The following is a 23378-nucleotide window of genomic DNA, read 5'->3' as shown; positions in this document are numbered from 1 at the left end:
TACCTTGCAGAGCATGCTGATGTAGTTTTCAGTGGCGACATGCGCAAGGAATCAACCCTCCACAAGAAGACCATCTGGGCGGAACTGGCACAGAGGGTGAGCGCTGTTGGAAGCACCCCCCGCGCCCAAGGGACTGCCGCAAGCGGTGGGACGACCTGCGGGTGCGGGGCCTCCTCTCCACCAACCGCAGCCAGGCCATGCAGACGGGAGGTGGGCCAAGTACACAGGTCCAACTAGAGCCGTGGGAGGAGACCTGCGCGCAGCTCATTGGCACGGAATCCATAGAGGGCGTGGGGACCATGGAGTGCGGCGGAACGACTTCTGCAGAAGGAGGTGAGTGTTGAAAGTGCACACTGGCAATGTCCATTGCATCATCTAAACTGACCCAGGGGCCATCGAAGGCACCCTCTCGTGTTGCCCTCCCCCCATCCAACGCATCCCCCCATCCAGCAAATGCTGAGGCAAGTGCCGCCTAATGCTGGCCCAAGTGCGAGTACATAACGCACATCAACCATACTGGACTGACTTGCACAGCCCATCATGCACACCGTCCAGCGTGGTAGGCATAGTACCTGCCGAAATGTACATGAACAGGGCACAACAAATCACTCCCAAACATGTGTATATGTCATCACCATGCACATGTACCTCTGCCATAGCTACCCCCCAAACTGAACAACCCGTGAATGACTGAAATGTCCATGCAACCATGTATGCAAATAGGACATAGCACATACACTAATGTTGTCCCTCTCTCCTACCCCCACAGGCACAGACCATGACAGCACAGAGCCCCAAGGAAGCCGGCCAAGCACCTCCGCGGGTACTGGCAGGGCCAGGCCGAAGCCAGCAGCCAAGAAAACCACCCCTCAGCCTACGGAAAGGCCACTTGAAGCTGGCCGAGCAGACCCCTAACTCAGCTCAATCGAGCATTTCAGGGGAGGCTCCGCTACCGCACCAGATGAGTGGGAGCCCAGCCCGCCACCCATCCAGGGGCCCATGTCGGAGGACGACCAGGAGAGCATGGAAATGCTGGAACCATGCCTCGTGACACTGGCGTCATGCAGTGACTCCGGGGATGCACCATCACCAGTGCACAGCCTTGAACTGGACCCGCTGGGGTGTGACGTCGTTCCCCCCAGTCCACCCATACAACCCCCTGCACAGCATGCTGGTGCAAGTAGATCATCCGATGGCCCCCCTTCACCTGACCAGTTCAGAGTTCAGCAATTGAGCGATCTCATAGGGAACTATATTGAGGATAATCGCCAGACCAGGGCTGGACTGCATGAGGAACTCAATCAAATGCGCCAGTCCCTCAACGACTGCACCACCAGATTTTGCGACTCCCTGACGGACAATACAACCTGGCTATGCCATGTCCTCAACCGCATTGCTAATGCCCTTGAGGCAGGGAGTTAAAATACGGAGCCACAGCAGGAGGGACGTCCGAGACAAGTGAGGCCACGCAAGGCAGCCCGGAGAGACGCCTCCGGCGTTCCTTGCGCAAACGGGATTTGCCTCCCCCAGACAAGGGCTCCAAGGGACATTAGCCATTCCTGCCACATGTGGTCCCAAGATCCTACATGGGACGACTGCCCGGGAGTTGGGGGGAGGGGGCAGGGGGGTGGCGTTGTGTTCTGGAGTTGGGGGGAGGGGGTTGATGTTGTGTTCTGGGGTTGGGGGGAGGGGGGTGATGTTGTGTTCTGGGGTTGGGGGGAGGGGGGTGATGTTGTGTTCTGGAGTTGGGGGGAGGGGGGAGGGGGCATGGGCATTTGCTGAAGTAAGCACTGTTTTTTCATTTCTTGTTATCTCAATACACAATTGGTGTTGAAAAGTTGAACCGTTGTGGACATTCTTCATTGCACTTTTTGTCCATCTGCACATATGGCATGGGCCCATTCGACACCAGATATCAGTGGAGGGGTCAGCCACCAGTCCTGGTTCGCGGGCACATATGTGCATCACGCAAACCTGGTGACTGCTGCATCTACACGCATGCACGTGTATGGCCATGGTCTGGTTGCCCCATGGGTCTGTTCAGGGGGTTCATGACAGGGGTCATGTGGCTTGCTGTTAGGGTACATCCACCAACAGCTGCATGTGTCGCAAAATGAGGTGGGTGTGTCCGATGCAATGTAATGCTGTGGGGTGTCGTGTCTACATGATGGTCCGTGAACGGTGGTGTGGACATCTTGGGGTACATGTTCCTTTGTCGCATGCTGCTGTTCTGATGTCGGATCATTCTGCTGCTGTGTACTGTGTACATTCTCATTTGGCTGTGGATCATGTCCATTATCCAGCTCTGATCCATTCTATGGTGATTCCCAACACTCCTATGGGGGTGCCATGCCGGTGACGTGATATCGTACCCCTGCTGTCCTCCGTGAATTCCACTTCCAGGGGTGGGTCTCCAATGTGGTGCCAGGCTGGGGGATGCCGCAATGTGAATGTGCAGTGTGCCCTCGGATATGCACATGCGGTTGTGGTGTCCGCCAATGAGTGGTGCTGGTGTAGTGTGCCTATCCCTTGTCAGTTGGTGTAGATGTAGTGTGATGTGGATGCCTTATTCTGGCAAAGTGAAAATATGTTCATATGTGCCGTTGCCCTGGTTCTTTGGCAGGTTTGTTGTCAGGGTGAACAACGTACAATGGCTCCATCTTTTCTACGCAGTTGGTTCATGCAGGCACCCACCCTGTGGCACCAGTGCACTTGCATGACACAGTCAGACGACTCAACAGCCAGCCAGACAGGTCATCCTGCATGTTGGGCCATGTGGCGCGGTAGCGTGCTGACCTCTTTCCTTTTCAATCGACCCTCCCAGGTCCAACTTGGGGCCCTCCTCTCTGACATCTTTTCATCCACCTGTGGTGTTCCCCTGGGATCTAATCTCCCTCCCTGGCTGTTCAACCAGTATTTGGCACTCCTTGGCCACGGCATCGCCACCCTCTGCCCAAACATTCAGCGCTATGCCGACGATACCCGGCAAATTTTCAGCCTACCCTCAGCGTCCTCCTCTCCTTCCCTCATCTCTGACTGTCTGTCTGATATCCAGGAATGGTGTGCAGCCAATGAACACTGCCTTAATGCTAGTGAGACTGAGATTCTCCTCATCGGCACACCCACTCCCTCCTTCCCTTAAGTTCAAAACACTATGCATTGTCCACAAGGCCTTCTGGGGCCTGGGGCATGAATACCTTCTACTCTCTCTTCCTGAATGTCTTCCTTCCCAAGACCTTTGCTCATCTGTCTCCGACTCACTCAGGGTCAGCCGCTTCTCAGAGCAACGAGCTGGGGGTAGATCTCTCTCCGCGGCAGGGGCCTCCCCCTGGAACAGCCTTCCTGCATCCCTGATATTTGAGGAGAACCATCTCTGGTTCCGGAAGCACCTCCTGACCTTCCTCTTTGCTTCTGCTTTCTCTCTCCCTCTCCCCTACTGAATTCTTCACTGAAACTGCACAGGATCTGGATCTGGGCCACTCTCGCCGACCTCGGTCCTGGGCCCAGCCACTCTCCACTTGCACTGCCTCCCTGTCAACCCCTGCACTGCGGGACTGTCTCTCTATCCCTACAGCCTCCCCTTCCCAGCACTTGTCTGCACTTACCTTGCACTTGCCACCAGCTGGCCCTATTAATTTATTTTTGGATATTCGACTTACTTTGTACTGCACTTCCCACGTCCCCTTGCACTTGCACTTTTTCCATTCTCACTACCCCTGCACTTGCGCGGTCTGTGTGACACCTGGCCTAGTGGGATCGTTGTCTGTCTTCCCCTTGTTCCCCCCTCCCTGCTTCGTCGCGCCTTGAGACACTTGTGTATGGGCGCGTTCCAAATGCCATATCATATCATGTCATTTCAGCAGGCCCTTTGAGTCATGTGTAGTTGTTTGGTGTCGGGCCCACCCATGTGTGCAGTTCTTGGTAGTGTTGCATTCCATCTGCACGTAGCGGGAGTGGTATTGTTTGCAGTTGATGTCCGCAACGTGCATGCCAAGCTGGTCCACATACGACCGGTGGGTGCTGTCAGGGGCAACATTGTCATTTGCCATGCCTCCATTTGCTTTTGGTCCAGCTTTACTGTTGTGTGTCTCATGGGTGGTCCATGTTGGGGATCGGTGGACCCTTGTGTGTTTGGGGATGTGTTTGGGGGGGTGTAAGGGCACTTGGATATGTGGCCGCATAATGGACGGTTGTGACATGCCACTGTGTGCTGGTGGGTGCCTTTGGCATGGGTGTGGGGCACAGGCAACACCATCACTTGTGCCGGGTTGGCACTGTACATTTGTATGGTGCTCGCTTGTCTTGTGTCTGTGCCTCAATATGGTGGTGACGTTGTGTCACAGTCTAGGTGGTCAGGGGTGTCTGTCTGGTAGGCCTTCTCCTAGAGCGTCAAGTCATGCTACGTGTGCATAGGGGCTGCAGGGGTGGTAACGGAGGATGCACTGGTGCTGCATGCAGGGCCTGTCTCCCCCCTCCTTCTACCCCTGTGTGTCCTCAGTGGGGGGCCTGGTGTTGTTGCAGGGGTTTGTGTGGTTGTGGACTTGATTGTTCAATTGGTGTCATCTTAGTGTGGGAGGGTGGTGGTGTGTGGGTGTGTTCCTTTTCTACTATGCCAGACTCCTGGCCTCCGTCTGTGTTGCATGTGTGCACCTGTGGCTCTGGGTCCCACTGCTCAGGGTTCTTTACTCCTTCTCTGAGATGCCTGTATGTACTCCATGCCGGTAAGGTACTTTACGGCCTTGAGGAGGACGTAATTTACGTGTGGTCCTTACTTGGAATCAGCTCCGGTTTACGACATGGCATTAATTTCGCCATGGTGGTGCGCGTGCGCGACCCAAGACCGTAAATTACGGCATTGTAGTTTACGGTACCGTAATTTACGGTCTGAGGGGTCGGAATGGCATGGAGCGGAAAACCATGACGCTAAATCAATACCGGCATGGTTTGTACCTTACCTCCAGACTCGGAATGACCCCCAATGTTGGGTAGGGCGTAACAACTGAATTATTGATACCCATCCCAACTTAGGCGCAGGGCTTTAATGTCTCTGCAGCGATAGATCTGGACTAGGGCCACTAGACCCAGAGGGACCGTCCATCAAGTGACATGTGAGTATATTGATCAGGGGTTTTTCCACTCGGAAGGTATATAACAGCGTGCAGATCTTAAGAAGGCAGGCTGGATAATTAGATGGGACACACCAGTGGGTGCTGTCAGGAGGTCCCAGACTGCAGGGAAGGGCTTGCTGTATTGCAGTCGAATAGCTGGGCTTGAATTAGTGATGTTGCTGGTTAAAACATTTCTGCACTAGACTGCCTTACGTACCAGTATTTATCATAGCATTTTTGCTTTTGCAATATCATGACATAAGATTGATTCACTGGGCAATGTTTCATTGCATTTCTGCCTTTCAATCTTGCATTGAACGGGCATGATATATGCGTGTGTTCGGTTTACGCTTGGATACCTAGCATTGGCAGGTGTTCTGTTGACTGAAGTCGACACTGCTGCGTTTAGCTTTGTAAGGAGAAAGTGGGCTTTGCCCGTGAGGGCATTTCACTTTCCAGTCCCTTTGAAGGTGCTTCCTTGCAGCCTCTTCTCATCACTATGATTGGATAGAAATGTGACCTTTACCCTGCAAAGGGATTGACCTGAATTATTGGTGGTGTATTTATTCAAAGAGCAAACCGAGTGTTTGTGCTTATTTTACTAAACATGTATTCATGTACATAACAAAAGGAGGGGCCTTTTTTGACTCACTATACATGTTGTGCAAATGATGTGCTGATGTGTTGTTATGACATTCCGTTTGACTTCTGGTTTGTTCGACTCACTTGTCAACAGGTGCACGAGGATACACTTTATCTAATAAGGTGCCAGGGTGGTTGTAGCAATGTGCTTATTTGAATAGGTTGAAGAAGAGTTCTTACATTGAGTTCCATGAGGCAAATGAAGGAACTCAATCAAACCCAACCAATCATAACTATCACAGTAGCAGGCAGAGGAAGGGAGTTGCACTCGGGCAAAGGTGGAGTCGTCTACCAAGGTTTCCGAGCAACGACCCTGTGCTACCGTGTCACATAAGAAGAATGCTAGGACTTTCCTGTGGCCTGTGGGACCTTCTCCCCTTGAAGGCCAGCATTCCTTGCTAGCCCGGTAATTCCTAATTGAATATGCGACAGTAAAACCTTCCAGTGCTCTCACTTTGAATTCAGACAGTCTTAATTTCCCTTGTATTCTCCCCACACCATGTCAGAATGCTATATCTCTCCAATCAACATACATCACAGTCCTGGCCAACCCAACACAGCAATATGGGCATACAATAATCCCCTCTGGAGAGAGATACCTCAAGTGCTCTTGATGCAAGCCACTCTTGCACAGATCCCAGGCACTTCTGAACTGTGAGGATCAACACAGCTTCTAAATCATCTTGCATTTTCCTTCTAGCCCATTACCCATAATCAGCCAAATCTCTTTCAAATCCACCAGAACTCAAGCAGGCCATGCAAATGGCACCTGAGCGTGGTATGAAACCCATTAAGATAACCTAACATGACTTGTCGCTTTGACATTCAACGTGGGTTGCCGTGTCTGCACCAGCATACCCTGTCACTAGTGTGCATGGGTGCACCAGTCTCATGCTCACATGCATCACAGTACATGTCATAACCACATCATTGATGGATGACAGATGTGAACCCACTCACAGAGCATCAGAAGCACTGGATTGGAACCTCAGAACTGATGCCCTCCATCTTTCATTTCAGCCTTTGTTTTTAAATAGCATCAGTTTTATGCTGATGACACGAAGTTTTATACAAATAGAACCAGTTAGTTATGTTTTTTGTTATCAAGGTCATCCCAACATGTCATCTTTAGGCAACATGTATTACACTGTAGGTTATTGATTTTATTTTTTTATTTTTTTCGTTTGTATAGCACACACTAACCAAAAGACATCTAGGCCCTATATTACAATGCTGAATTTGGTGGACAACAGGAACAGACATAGAGAAATATATTTCATCCAGAGCTCATTCTGGATAGTTACAGGATCTGGCCAACATAAGTGATTAAGTAAAGACTTATAATATGATTCTACAGTTCTTAGTTTCTAAATTATCAATCACAGCTCCCTTGAGATGCACGATGATCAATTCATTGACACTCCTGCTTCTGGAATTTTAAGTCTCCCAACACTACTTGTTTCTGTGGTTCCGTGGGCTCCTGTCCTCTGCTTCCCATTATCAATAAATTGAGAGTTCCCTTCCAGGGATTGCACGCAAAACCCAAGAGTTTCCACCAATCAACTGGCAACCTTCTATTTTCACTACTTGCTAGCACATCCTTGTATTAAGGCCCTGGCCCTATCACCTGAAATGACAATTAAATGTTAGACTCCTTGTTGATTTGCAACTGTCTGATTCCTAAGAGAGCCTCTCCTACTGTTCCTCTGTTCCATTATACCCTCCACTGTCCCTGGTCCTATACCTTTTTAATACCACATAACATAACTGGACCTCCATAAATCCTAGGTCCTCTCTGGTGTCATTTCAGGCCTGCCTCCTCCTGATCAGTCACAGGTTTGCTCTCTGCCGCACAATTCCTACTGCCCTTCTCCTTGCCCCTCTACACTCTACCTCCCTCCTGAATACCACCCCTAATCTCCCCTTTCATGTTCCTCGCGGCTTCCTCTTTTCAGTTCTTTTTGATTCCCTCCTTTCTGATCTCCCCCAACACCACATTGAAGCAATCAGTTGTTTCACTTCTATTACTAACATTGTCTTTGGTAACTGACTCTACCAAACACCATAGAGATATCAATTATTCATTACGGGCAGCTACAATACGTAAAAGAGTGGTCAACCTACTACTATTGCCCTTTGTGAAACAGTTTCTGTACAGACATGAAACAGAATTGTTCCAGAACTTAGTGCAGGGAAACAAACTAGAGAATGCAATGGAGGGGTATTGTTCCCTGGAAATAATGCTTCTTCTCTCAGCGGCACTCAAGACTGTGCACAATCGTATTCCAATGACCCACTGACCATCTACCAGATGGCTAACACAATGGGCCACTGTGTGGTTCTACTCCTTTCTCTAAAATAGATCCCATGGAGTGGCATTGAGAAATGTCCTCCCTGCTCCAATGGCTACTAACTGTGTAGTGGGACAGGGATCTCAGATCTCATTTTTTTAAATATTTATCTACATATTCTGGTGAACAGCTTGATTTAAAAATCCCTTATGTATCATTCACATGTGGACAATACCCAGGTCTAAGTTGGGGTGAGTCGAAATATGGAAGATTTTTGTAAGGATCTGAGACTGCCTGAAGGACATTAGGTCTTGGATGGTCCAAACTGTTTTGCAGTTTCCTGCATCCAAAAACAAGGTCTTGATCCTTCAGCAACACATTTAATATTTACTGAGAACATCCCAACGCTTCTCTTTTCCAGCTACGTTTTGCAGACTCCAACCAACCTCAATGGATATGGTAAAAAATGTAATAAGTTATTGGACGGACAGAAGTGGGGCGCAAGTCACAGAATATCAGATTCAGTCAACTCAGGAGACCCTCCCATATCGTGCATCACCTCCTTCCTTACTGACAGGACACACCTGGTCCTTAAGTACCCTTTTTGATCCAACCACACAATGGTCAAGTACAGGATCCTGCAAGACTCATCCATGTCCCCACTTCTCTTCATCCTGGAAGGTAGGCCCAGTAACCAATCAATAAAAACAATCAAAGGGGTCAATAAGGTGTCCACGTTTTGCAAGGAAAACAAGTTCATTACATGCAAATACGGCCGGGAGAGTCAGTCAACTCCATATAACTGAAAATTAAAAACTCACTCGACACGCCCATGTTAGTTACAGCTTTAGAAGACAAAAACCACAAAACGACATTGACAACATGTATCCAATACAGATTAATCCCACAATTCCTATTGGCTATCCCCTGTATGAAAATCTAAACATCACCTACATTTTCCTACCCCATTCGTCAATTAAGTATCCGTGACGACATGAGTACTGCCCCTGCGAATGATGCAACTGTGCAGTCATCGAGACATACTTTGTTCTGATTGGCCCATTACTTTCTGGTAATTTGTTTCAACAATGGACTTTCTCTATTGTTGAAAACAACTTCAGATAATTTGTGAGGTGCATGCCCCTTGAAGAGATCCAATCATGGGCTAGTGTGAATATTGATGTCAATACCCCATGGTAATGAAGTGGACACGATTCTTCTTTCTCACGAGACCAGACAACTTGGCAGCCCCAATCGGCTCTTTATCCTTGCAGCTGTACTCTTTGCTGTACTCTTTGGAAACACCTCTTGTGACTCCCATCTTCAAACATGTTGCATATCTCTCTTGGGAACCAAGTGGCATTATAAAACTCGGATTTACCTGGCTCTATTTAGCTTGACCTGCTACGTCTCAATGGGGGCAGTATAACCGCAACCTAGTTCAACACCTTGGCACTCTCTGGACACCAGGGATTGCTCTCAATAAGATTTTCCTTTCACAGCTGTTGCACTAATTTAATCGTCAGGAAGAAAACTGATATAATGCACTCCATTCAGAGCTCTTGTGGACAGCTCAGTCTTGCACCATCAAGTATTATCTACGCTGTGCTTCCCCCTTCTTGCAGGCACCTTGGCTGTCTAAACACTCACTGGGGCGTGGGGGAGGGTGAAGGGATACAATCTTTTTAAATGAACAGAACAGAAGCTCCATGAAGCTGCCTAATACTCTAACTGACATAATCTGCAACCTCTAATGGTGCCTCACTCAAAATGGCAGAACTCTTGCTAATGTGCGCGACAGCCCTTTTGTTACTAAAAAATCAACTTCTATCCTACTATATGTTTGCAATAGGTGGTACTTCAGCCACCCTTTCACCAACTACCAAGGCAACATATTCTGAGTTCTCCTAAACAAATACAAAGCACACTTAATTCACTAATGCTAGCTACAAGGCCCTTCAAGTGTCCTGGGTATACACTCTAAATGTAACCAGCAATGATGTTGTTCCTTTCACCATGTGATGCTCTCTAAAGTGTGGTTAAGCTAACAATGAATAGGACGTGTGCAGAAAGGCTAAACCACATGGCGCAAATGCTGGCGTATGAATGATCAAGCAATAGTATTGATATTACATCATGGAATAGTCTACGTCTTGACATTAGAGAAATAAAAACTCTTAATGAGTTTAGAAAAAAAGTTAAAGCTATTCTGTTCTGATTAACTTCCTGAATTTGCTTGACTTTCTTGTCTGAAGTATCGTGCCCGTGACCTGTGTAAGTCTTGGAAATTAGCGCCAGTCCAAACAAAACATAGACATGTACATACAATGGAGCACTCTGATGAGACTTCATCACCCAGGATTGTTCTCCTCGGTGAATGTGAAGAGTCCTCTTGCACCACTTGCTTTTCTAGTCATGCAATCAGGAAGTGGTGTTAATGTACAGTGCCCAAGGAGATACCAGCTTCAATACACTATCCACCACCTAGTGGGTAAAGCACAAGCATCACAATGAGCTGCAAGGTGAAGGGGGAGAGAGTAACAACCAGATAATAAAAAGATGTCAAGGTCATTGCAGGCTATTAGTACATGGTATTACTGTGGACACTAAAGATACTTTCCTTTGTTCTTACCACATATGTTTTCTAAGGGATGATTGATTTAACGGTGATTCAATTTGCGGCATATTTTGAAATCAGATTAGATGTAGATGGCGTGGATTGAGTAGGCATCGAAGCTGTGATGGGATTGGCAAGCACATAATCTCTGACAGTTGTGAAGTCTGGGCATGATTTCCAAAGTGCCACCTCTTCCCTCCCACATGTGAGCCAGGGAAGAGGTGAATCACACATAACCTGCAGGGCGTCTTCCTTCTGCCATGTTCATAATTCACTCATTGCATCACCTGTAAACAAAGTGGTGGAAACCTCCACTAGATCAGGAGGTGGAAAGGGGAATCAAAGAGGACGAGGCAACTGAGTAGAAGGTGTAACTGTTCTACCACCATCCCAGGTGTGGTGGGATTTTACACCTCACCAACTCCTCTGTCCAAAGTGATACTTGGGGATTCCTCCGTCCCGGTCACCCATGCATGGCTGTACCTTGCACCCTCCCAGGGTGATCACCTGCATAATTGCTATGACATGCTGATGAGGAGTGCAGGCCCCCTATCAGCACTTGGCACCTGATGTCTGCATTTACCTTGCACCTGCCACTTGCTGGCTGTTACTTTTACTTATTGGTATCTATTCCCATGTACTGCACTGTCCCTTCCCCCGTCCCACACACTTGCGCATTGTGAAGGACACCTGGCCTAGTAGGATCGCTGTTTGTCCTCCCTCTGTTCCCCCTCCCCTTGCCTCGTTGCACCTTGAAACACTTGTGTATAGGCGCGTTATAAATGCCATATCATATCAATAGTCTCAGCATATGCTAAACAACATCTGCCTGGTGAAAGCAACTTTGACAGACAAATTCATGCTGTTTGCTTCCAAAACCTTACGTGATTCGTGATTCCTACCTCAGAAATTGCCAGCATTACACAAGTAGGGTATGCAGACTGTATCACTGGTTTTATCAACGCCTACATTGTATAGAATGATGTGTCGAGTAGAATGAATGTTTCATCAACTCTCTTTGTTTGCAGATCAGCTATGGGTCTGTGCTCTCCACGCTAAGCGACAAGCTCCAGTTCCCGTCTTTCCTGCGCACCGTGCCGAGCAGCACTTTCCAGAACATCGCATTAGCACGGTTGATGGGGCACTTTGGCTGGACGTGGATTGGGATGATCACCTCTGATGATGATGTGGGAATCCAGGGAGGACAGGCCATGAAACGGGTGATTGAGCAAAATGAAGGATGCGTGGCTTTTATGGAGAAGGTCCACCTGTCCTATGCCAAAGCCAGGGTACTTCATATTGTGGAGGTTTCCCAGAGGCATTCAGTCAAGGTCATCATTATTCATAGCTCAGAGGTCCATGTCAAGATGCTCATGGAGGCCTTTTCGGAGCAGAATGTGTCAGATACGGTCTTTGTCTTCTCCGCGTCGTTCACACTGACTCTCGGACTCTTTCCAGAGTCAAGCTGGAAACTGTTCAATGGATCCCTTGCCCTCGTTCTGCATTTCACAAAGATGCCTGGCTTTCACGAGTTTCTTGCTAACCTCAATCCTCTAAAAGATCCCAACGATACGTTTGTTAGAATATTCTGGGAGAAAGCCCTTGACTGTAGATGGCCTGGATCAAACAGGTCCGAAGAAATGGCTCCTATGGGGCAGAGGGAAAGGCCCTCGCCGTGCTCAGAGAACCAGACATTAGACATTAAGTTAGCCCAGCTTTTTGAATTGGATGATCTGGGTTCCACGTACCACACATACCTTGCAGTTTATGCCTTGGCCCATGCGTTAAACTCTTTGATGTCCTGCAAACCGGGACGAGGTCCTTTTCTTAGAGGAGCATGCGGTGACGTCAATAACATTCAACCCTGGCAGGTAAACATGTGTAACTGACTATCCGTACTAGATTTTAAATACTCTAAGGACATTGTTGCAATGTTTATACGTAGGCTGATTGTATTCATAGAGAAGACACTAACCACAATTGCCCTTGGGAATTAGGCACTGGATCTTGCGGCAGATTCCTTAGGTGATGTGAGTGGGCACAGCAGTGAGATGAGGGCTGTTACATGCAGTATCTATTTAGTATAATTGTGTATTGGGCATTTGCTGAGACAGCATCACTGTGTGGAGTGTAACATGACCGTCTGGAATGGAAGTGCAAAGAAGAACATCATTAGTAATTGGCTAGTCAGCAGGTGTGAAGCAAGTGCCAAAACCATGTGCCAATGCTGGAGAAATGTTCATCTCCGGGGTCTTGATAGTTGGAGTGGGGAAAGGAAAGGAGGTTGCATCTGTCATTCTGCAGGAGCACGGGAGGTTATGTATCTGACATTCTGCAGGAGCACAGAGGTTATGCATCTGACATTCAGCAGGAGCAGGGGAGGTTATGCATCTGACATTCTGCAGGAGCACGGGAGGTTAGGCATCTGACGTTCTGCAGGAGCACAGCAGTTTATGCATCGAACATTCTGCAGGAGCAGGGGAGGTTATGCATCTGACATTCTGCAGGAGCACGGGAGGTTAGGCATGTGACATTCCGCAGGTGCACAGGAGGTTATGCATCTGACATTCTGCATGAGCACGGGAGGTTATGCATCTGACATTCTGCAGGAGTACGGGAGGTTATGCATCTGACATTCTGCAGGAGCACGGGAGGTTAGGCATCTGACATTCCACTGGTGCACGGGAGGTTAGGCATCTAACATTCTGCAGGAGCACGGGAGGTTATGCATCTGACATTCCGCAGGAGCACGGGAGGTTATGCATCTGACATTCTGCAGGAGCACGGGAGGTTAGGCATCTGACATTCTGCAGGAGCATGGGAGGTTAGGCATCTGACATTCCGCAGGTGCATGGGAGGTTATGCATCTGACATTCTGCAGGAGCACGGGAGGTTAGGCATCTGACATTCCACAGGTGCACGGGAGGTTATGCATCTGACATTATGCAGGAGCACAGGAGGTTATGCATCTGACATTCTGCAGGAGCACAGAGGTTATGCATCTGACATTCTGCAGGAGCAGGGGAGGTTATGCATCTGACATTCTGCAGGAGCACGGGAGGTTATGCATCTGACATTCTGCATGAGCACAGAGGTTATGCATCTGACATTCTGCAGGAGCAGGGGAGGTTATGCATCTGACATTCTGCAGGAGCACGGGAGGTTAGGCATGTGACATTCCGCAGGTGCACAGGAGGTTATGCATCTGACATTCTGCAGGAGCACGGGAGGTTATGCATCTGACATTCTGCAGGAGCACGGGAGGTTATGCATCTGACATTCTGCAGGAGCACGGGAGGTTAGGCATCTGACATTCCACAGGTGCACGGGAGGTTAGGCATCTAACATTCCGCAGGAGCACGGGAGGTTAGGCATGTGACATTCCGCAGGAGCACGGGAGGTTATGCATCTGACATTCCGCAGGAGCACGGGAGGTTATGCATCTGACATTCTGCAGGAGCACGGGAGGTTAGGCATCTGACATTCTTCAGGAGCACGGGAGGTTAGGCATCTGACATTCCGCAGGTGCACGGGAGGTTATGCATCTGACATTCTGCAGGAGCACGGGAGGTTAGGCATCTGACATTCCACAGGTGCACGGGAGGTTATGCATCTGACATTCTGCAGGAGCACAGGAGGTTATGCATCTGACATTCTGCAGGAGCACGGGAGGTTATGCCTATGAATACTGTTTATGATGTGTTGTGAGATGAGACCATTTTGCCCTATGTTGACCATGCAATGCATTTTAAAGATTGCTCATGGTGTGTGCTAGCAACCAGCGGATATTCTCCCTTCAGCTGGAAGGAGGTTGTATTTTGCAATTTCTGAAGACTCTTGATGAATGTTTGGGGTATTTTATATAGCTCTACATTGTGAGAATGCCCTTTAAAGTGTATTGGCTGTAGGACAGGCCAGGAAGGGACACAGAGGGAGGTGAGTTGGAGTCCTGAACCACATGCAGGTGGCATTCAGGTTTAAAAGATGCAGTGATGTATACAAAGGCGCAGTCCATAGATTAAAGCTGTCTGGTGCCGGTGGGCATGTGCAGCTCAGTAAACGAGGGCAACATGTAAAAGACCACCAATCATTTAGCCTGGTGTCATGTTAGTTGGTTTTGGAAGCACTTTTTATGTTCACCACTTGGTTGAGCACTTGAGCTAGGAGGTTGTGATGTGATTTTCTTTATCATTTCTGATACAAGACAATCATAGAGTGGACATCTAGAGGTTCTGAATCTGGAAAATCACATAGAGTAGAAATCTAGAGGTTCTGGATCTGGAAGATCACAAAGAGAGGAGTCTAGAGGTTCTGGATCTGGAAAATCAGGTAGAGTGGAAATCTAGAGGCTCTGGATCTGGAAAATCAGATACAGTAGAAAGCTTGAGGGTCTGGATCTTGAAGATCAGATAGAGTGGAAATCTAGAGGTTCTGGATGTGGGAGATCACATAGAGTGGAAATCTAGAGGTTCTGGATATGAAAAATCAGGCAGAGTGGAAATCTAGAGGTTCTGGATATGTAAAATCAGGTAGAGTGGAAATCTGGAGGCTCTGGATCTGGAAAATCAGATACAGTAGAAAGCTAGAGGGTCTGGATCTTGAAGATCAGAGGAATCTAGAGGTTCTGGATGTGGAAGATCACATAGAGTGGAAATCTAGAGGTTCTGGATATGAAAAATCAGGTAGAGTGGAAATCTAGAGGTTCTGGATCTGGAAGATCATATACAGTAGAAATCGAGAGGTCTTGGATCTTGAAGATCAGATAGAGTGGAAATCTAGAAGTTCGGACCTGGAAGATCACAACGATTTTAAATCTAGAGTTTCCGGATCTGGAAAATCACATAGAGTAGAAATCTAGAGGTTATGGATCTTTGCAGTCACATAGAGTGGAAATCTAGAGGTTCTGGATCTGGAAGATCACAAAGAGAGCTGGAAATCGGGTAGAGTGGAAATCTAGAGGTTCTGGCTCTTGAAGATCAGATAGAGTTGAAATCTAGAGGTTCTGGATCTGGAAGATCACATATAGTGGAAATCAAGTGTTTCTGGATCTGGATGATCACAAAGAGAGGATTCTAGAGGTTCTGGATCTGGAAGATCAGGTAGAGTGGACATCTAGAGGTTCTGGATCTGAAAGATCAGATACAGTAGAAATCTAGAGGTTCTGGATCTTGTAGATCTGATAGAGTGGCAATCTTGAGGTTCTGAATCTGAAAGATCACATAGAGTGGGTGTTAATTTTCTAAGTGGAGTTGACCAGGACCAGTATACTATTATGGCATGTTGTATTCCGTGGGTGTGTCCCCTAGGATTTCCATTAGAAGTAGGGACTTCTTAATGACAGATTTGGATGTTGGGGCTTAAGTGTGTATCTCAGATAATGCAACATGTCTGACGCTCGGTACCAGGAGGATGCTTTTGAAATACTGAGTTTACAGCTGCTGCAGCTCATTCAGGCCTTGATTGCTTTTATTATTTTGTAGATTTCAATTATTATACCTAAGAAGCACAGGTATGTGTGACTATTACCTGCGTATGACTGTAATTGGAATGTGTGGTGTCTGCGCAAGGCCCTGATAGTGTGTAACATTAATGGAAAAGTGGGGGGGTGAGTCTCTTTCGTATGATGTAGGAGATTGATCAAGTGTGAGATAATCATGTGTCCCACATTAATAATGCTCCGTGCCAGACAGGAAGGAGGAGAATCTATTTATCGTTTTGTCTATTGCCCTATAAATTATTGTAACCTACAGGGTATTACATTGTTGTCCACCATATTTAATCCTCTGTGGATCTCAAGTGTGATGAATATGGCTATGCTACTTGTGCATGCTATCTTAAGAGTTTCACCCCATAGTTTGTCTAGGGTGGATTCAATCCCATGCCATGATCGGAATCCCAAATAGATGTTTTCAAGAAATTATGAGATTAGAGCTTTGAGGAAGGGTTTGGGGGATGGGAGTATGAATGCCAGCTAATAGTTGGCCCATTAGTGTGCTGCAAGACTGTCTTTTGTAGTTGGCTCATTAATAAGAATTTGGCAATTTGAGCTTGTGATCCTGTTGACGAGTTTGGCTACTGACTAGGCCACACGGTCTGAGCTTGCACAGGAATGGCCCTGGGCAGTGATTGCCTGAATCTTCGGCTGGTCTAGAGCCTTTGAATGGCAGGAGAGACTTGCCTACATGTGCATGGAAGAGGTTGAATGGATTTACAGAGCAGGGGCTAGTTAGTGGTCTGACAAGCTGCCAGTATGTATCTAAAGTGAGGCTTTGTCAGCAATCACCATCTTGATGAAGATTGATATGCTGTTGAAAAGCTCCTGGGATTGAGAGGTCCTGGATGCCCTGAACCCTTCAATAGTGAATAACTGCAACATGTCGCACAAACAGGGAGACAATGAGGGCCACAGCATGCTATCCTTACAGAAAATATGGTACAGGAAGGAAGAGCCATAGTGGCAATTTGAATTATGTGGCATCCCTCCGTGCATGGTCTGTGTGCACACAGTACATCTATCAGCATGTCTAGCAACATTGGCAATGCCTGGCTTCTTGTATATTTCATCTACAATCTAGCTACTTTCAGAGGTTCCACTGTGTAACTGTGTGTGAGTTCAAACACATATGTTTAATAGTGAAAGAAAATCCATTCCATGTTTGTATACATCCTGCGTGTGAGGTTGGCTCAACTATGTCGGTTGCCATTGGTTCACTCTTTTTTCATGGTGCCTTTTGTTTGTCAACATTTGAGAAGTGCAGAGTGGTCTAATGGAAGAAGGACATTGCACTGCTCGGCATAAAGAAGGGGGCAGGGGAAAGCAGGTTGGTGGTTTTGCTATTTGCAGTCCGCCACAGATGTGTCATGAGGCCTCTACTGTACATCTGGCAGTAACAAGAATCGCAGTTGACACTTACAAGTGCTATTCTAAAGTTTATCTCCTGACTATGTATTGGACAAAACAATGGTGTGCCTTTGTGACCTCTTTGACCAGCACCGACCATCCCTCACTAGCTTCCTTCCCACACCTGCTACTCTTTCTTCCACTCTCCCTGACCCCCCCTCTCCGACGGGTGTACCATGCCCTTGTACCCCTCCTCGGAAAACCTTCAAAGGTGATGACCTCTTGCGCCTAGTCATGCTTAATGCTCATTCTGCCATCAAACACTCTGCTGAAATCTGTCTCCTTCTTGAACATATTGACCTTGATATCTTTACTCTCACTGAGACGTGGTTCAATGCCAGCTCACTCACTGATTTTGACTCCTTTCTCACTGATGGCTATACAATCCTGTCTAAGCCTCGCCCCAACCGTGCTGGCAGTGTGGTTGCCCTGATCTTCTCTGAGTGGGTCCCTTCTTCCCTCATATCCACTCAGCCTTACTCTTCCTTCGAGAGCCTGGTTTGCAAGCTGGTCATCTCTCCCACCTCCTCTCTCACCATTGCCACTATCTATAGGCCTCCTGGCTCTACCACCCTGTTCCTCTCTGAAAGGGCAGATTTCTCCTCCTTTCTCTTCTTCACAACCACTTCTAAACTCCTTCTCCTGGGAGACTTCAACATCTACCTTGACTCCTCTATCACAGCACCCACTCTCATTTGTTACCTCTGCACTTAACTCTCCCTCTCCATTCTCCCTTCTGGTCCTACCCACTTGGCTGGACACACTATTAATTCCTTCATCCACACTGATCCCCCCCCACACACTAATCACCCCACTCTCCTGGTCAGACCATTCGCTCCTCTCCTCTCACTTGGGTCCTCTCGGCCCCCTGACAGCACCTACCCTAGCCCTACCAAGATTGTTCACGAATATCTGTCCGATCAAATGAGTGTCAGCTGCTGCCTTCACATTTACCGTCACGCCCCCTCTCACCCCACTGCCAACTCTACCTCTTACTCTGCTCTCAGCAACCTCCATCTTGCCATCAGTAATACCATTGGCATCCTTGCCCCCATCATGAGGATCTGCCTGAAACATGCCTCCAAGCAAAACACATGGAACAACTCTGAACTTGCATCCTTGAAACGCAAGTGCAGAGGTGCAGAATGGAAGTTGCAGACATCAGGCTCACCTTCTGACAAACTGGCCTGTTACCTGCTCCAATGGGAATACCGTCTCTCCATTCGCTCCAAGAAACAGGCCCACATCCAGACTTGCGTCTCTGGTGCATCCAACAGCACTGCTGAACTCTTTAAAATCTGCAAGGAACTAGCCAACCCTTCCGCAGTCTCATCCTCACATCTTCCCTCCCAGGCACTCTGCACTGCACTGGCCACACACTTCACTGCAAAAACTCAGGACATCCTGACGACTCTCTCTTCCTCCCTTTTCCCCTCCACTCCTCCCATCCCCCTTCCTCCTTTGGACTTCCACCCCCCCTCTGTCTTTCTCACCTTCTCTTCTATCACACCTGATGAGGTCACCAAATGTGTCCACTCCATGAAAGTCTCCCTCAAACAGGTCCCCCCTGTTCCTTTCAGAACCATTAAGGACAATATTGTCTCTCTTACCCCTGCACTTGCTGATTTCTGCAACCACTCTCTTGCTACTAGATATTTCCCCTCCTCCCTCAAGCACTCTCTTGTGCGCCCTTCTCCTGAAAAAAACCTTCTGCAGACTTGTCTTGCCCAGCTAACTACGACCCGATATCTATCACCCCCTTCTTTGGCAATCTCTTGCAAAAGTTGGTCTTCTCCTAGCTGACCAAGCCCACTGAACTTGTTGGTTGCCTACACGACCATCAATCTGGATTCCGAGCATGCAGAGGCACTGAAACATCGCTTCTAAAGATCCATGAGGAATTGCTCACTTATCTTGACTCCAACTCTCCAGCTGTTCTCATTCTACTCAATCTCATCTCTGTATTTGATACAGTCAACCACTCCATCCTCTTAAAATGGCTCTAGGATACCCTAGGTATCTCGGAACGGGCACTCGAGTGGCTGAACTACTTCCTCATTGGACATCCATCCCAGATTTTTCTGGGCTCCTTTTCGTCTCCCACCTCTAGCTCCACCTGTGGTGTCCCCCAGGGCTCCAACCTTTCTCCCTGGCTCTTTAACACCCATCTTGCTTCGCTTGCAGTGTTATGCAGATGACACACAACTTTTCTTCACACTTCCTACTGATCCTATCCTCCCCTCCTCTATCATTCCTGACTGCCTATCTGCCATCCAGTCCTGGTGTACTTCCAATGATCTCTGCCTCAACGCCAGTAGGACTGAGATCCTTCCTATTGGGACTCCTGCTCCCTCTTTCTTCCCCTCACTCTGGCCATCTAGTATGGGCTCTCCCCCTTCTCCTTCATCTGTAGCCAGAAACCTTGGAGTCATCTTTGACTCTCTCTTTCCTTCCTCACATTCAGGACCTTGCCAAGAAAACCCACTTTGAACTCCACCTCCCCAAAGGAACGCTTCCTTTTCTCACTTTCCCCCAGAAGTTCAATGTCTCTAGAGCTATGGTTCTCTCTAGGCTAGACTACTGCAACAGCCTCTTCCTTAATCTACACTCCTCTTCTTTACAACCCCTCCAGCCAATCCAGAATAGGGCTCCAAGACTAATCCTTGGCCTCAAGCCCAGGGACTGCATCTCTCGCGCCCTAAAATGTATTTCTCAATTGGCTCCCAGTTTCTGCAAGTATCAAATTCAAATCCCTCTGCATCATCCATAAGGCTGTCTGGGGCCAGGGACCACGCTAGGTACAGCTTGCTCTCACTAAATACTCTCCCTCCAGATCTGTACGTTTCTCTGGCACCAACTCTCCATGTGTCAAGCGCTTCACTAAGCAGCAAGCTGGTGGGCGATCTCCTTCCTCGGCAGGCTCCTTCCTTTGGAGTGGTCTCCCCCTTCCTCTTCATCTTGAGCCAGATCTCCTCAAATTATGGAAGCTCCTCTAGACCTTCCTGTTCACCTCTTGCTTCCCCTACCCCCTTGTGTGCTAAAACCCCTACAGTTGCTGAGATTGGTGACCAGGGCCCTTATGCGTCCTCCTGGGTCCTGGCCTCCCACATCCAATCACCTCAGCCTCCGCCCACTCCCAGCACTTCTCTTGGCACCAACTGACGTATGCAGCCACTGGCCTGCTCTTACTTTTTTGGCAGCTGACCACGCTCAACAAGTCACCTAATCAGCTGCCTACTCCCTAGCACTTCCTCTTGCTGGACCTATCACTTACCCGCCCACTCCCTTATCCCTTCTCTCTCTCTGCACTTGCACGTTCTGAAAGCTCACAGGGCCTAGTACGTCCGCCTCCATCTTTCATTGTAATATTCGCTTTCATTTCCATGTTCCCTCCCTTTTGCCCTGTGGAGGGCTTTGAAACACAATGTATAAGCGTCTTACAAATGCACAACAAATAAATAAAATGATATGGGCTCTCTTTGGGGCAGCCATAACATTTGCTAACCTGTACACAAACCTTGATGTTATAATTTAATATGTATTTGTGTGCATGTAATGGAGGGAAGTTCTACCATGGGAATCATACGCCAGTGTGCATGTTTGTTTCCTAGCAAATCTGTTTGATGTTAATCTGCATCTGTCACTGTAGTTCAGGGTTTTGAATGTTCTGGCAATCTGTTTAATAAAATATCAAATGTAATACTGAGCATGTAAACTAGATGTAAGCATGATAGGTAGTTATGAAAGAAGGTACCGGCTAGCATTTCTGTCAGGGTTGCTGCAGCAAAAGGTGTAGATCTATAGACTTATAGGCTAAAGAAGGGGTCATCATCGCAGGTTAATGACCTGCCACTAGGTTATGGCCTGCAGGGAAGCCTTTTTCAGCAGAAAGGTTATAAAGAGGGCTTGTTTAAAGAAAAATAAACACAAACAATGCACGTCGTCATCCTTGCATAACACATTTGAGTAAAGGAAAGTATAGAAGAAAATTATAGGGTTTTGTGATACAGAGAGGGAGAGACACATATTTGTGACAAAGAACAGACAGTGACAGGTGGAAACTACTCTCCTGAAAACCCGTGAAAAATTGCTCTCAAACCTTGATTCCAACTCTCCTTCCGTTCTTATCCTTCTTGACCTTTCTGCTGCCTTTGATACGGTCAATCATGCCACCCTTATAAATTGGCTTCATGATACCCTTGGCATCACCGACCTGGCACTGGAGTAATGGACCTCCTTCCTCTCTGACCACCATCACAGGTTCAACTGAGCCCTTTTCTCTCCTCCATCACACTCTCTATCTGCGGCATCCCTCAGGGCTCTATCCTCTCACTTTGGGTCTTCAACATCTACCTTTCCCCTCTCTATCCCATTTGATCTCCACCTTCTCTCCTCACTTCCAGTGTTATGCGGATGACATGCAGCTCTCCTTCAAGCTTCCCTCCACTGCCTCTTCATCCTCTCTCATTCCTGACTGCCTGACTGCTATTCATGCATAGTGTACTGCTAGTGATCTCTGCCTTAATGCCAGTGATACTGAGATCTTTCTCATCGAGACCCCAGCTCCCTCCTTCCTTCCAACTCTCTGGCCGCCCTCCATGGCTCCCCTCACCTCACCCTCCGATGAGGAAAAAAACCTTGCTGTCATCTTTGTTAGGGAGAATTCTCTTATAAGGCTAATTTCCCCAACCTAGTGAGTCCCCCAGCAGCTTTGCTGGATTTTTGAGGTTTGTTTTTTTCTCCTGCTAAGAGTGAGACTCTTTTCCTCCCACTCTTAGGCATGATTTGAGATATGTCTTTGACTTGTTATGTGCTTATGGGCTATGGGGTTTTCTTTTTACTCCATAGGGTATCATCTATTGTTTATGTGTGTGTTACACAGCACCCTCAGTGCAGTAAACCAGGAGTGTCATAGTGACCCCCAAACATAGACTCCATACCCTGGGACTGACTACTGTCTCCCAGGGCATGTAAAGTCACCATTGACTTTACTAGTCCTAAATTGTGAACCGAACCAGTACAAACCATCACATTGTGGAAGTACTGGAAGGGGTTAATTATATTCTCCCTGGGTCTGTTTTCAAGGGGGCACTGTCCAGTCCCCCCTTGTCGAGTTTCTGGCTGGTGGCAGTGGTTACCACGCGAAATATTCCACCAGAATATTTCCTATGGGATTTTCCCATTGATTTTAAACGCACCACTTTTTGCACATTTTGCTTTGCTCCATTTAAAGTGGACCAGGTCTATGAACTTTGGCTCTACAGTGTATACAGCCTTTAGTCCCTTGCTGAGAACTCCTAAAAGTGTTGGGACTTGTTTTATTTCTATGCTCTGCCTTTTTCTCTCCCTTAACTGAACTATTGGAGTGCCATCAGGTTACGCGCTCACATCCGTTTTAACAAATCGTGGTGTTTTAACTCTGACTTGTCTAATAGTTATCAAGGGAGGTGTGTATACTTTACCTGACTGTGTTTTAACTTGCTTTTGATTTAGAGTGCTAGTATATTGCCTAAAGTGTGTTTTAAATAAATAATTATATACTTTGTATACAAAGCTCTGGTCAGCGTTTGTTTGCTCTACTGTGTTTTAAGCCCTATTGTGTATACTCTATATACTGCCCTACTCTTCTTGAGAGAGGTCTGACTGCTCAGCCACAGCTACCAGGTAAATCTGGGTGGTACAGACTGCTACCAATTGGGTTTACTGCTTACTCCTGTAGTCTTAATCGTTTTGCAGTGTTCCCCAAGGGAACTGCACAGAATTCTGCCTAACAATCTTCGACCCCTCTCTCCTTTTCTCTCCACATCGCGGACCTTGCC

General features: G+C 47.6%; 1 protein-coding gene across 1 annotated transcript in view; it reads left to right on the top strand.

Annotated features, from left to right (window-relative positions):
* The window catches only part of LOC138528214 (extracellular calcium-sensing receptor-like), a 111884-nt gene that overhangs the window by 23731 nt on the left and 64775 nt on the right, over nt 1-23378 (top strand). Inside the window, exon 3 of the mRNA XM_069639670.1 lies at nt 11687-12529. Within this exon, the coding sequence (XP_069495771.1) occupies nt 11687-12529 (843 nt within the window). The remainder of the gene's footprint in view (nt 1-11686; nt 12530-23378) is intronic.

The sequence above is a fragment of the Ambystoma mexicanum genome, chromosome 7q, assembly GCF_040938575.1.
Source record: "Ambystoma mexicanum isolate Mex_15411 chromosome 7q, UKY_AmexF1_1, whole genome shotgun sequence".
Classification (NCBI taxonomy): Eukaryota; Metazoa; Chordata; class Amphibia; order Caudata; family Ambystomatidae; genus Ambystoma; species Ambystoma mexicanum.
This window is presented reverse-complemented; position numbering and strand designations above follow the sequence as displayed.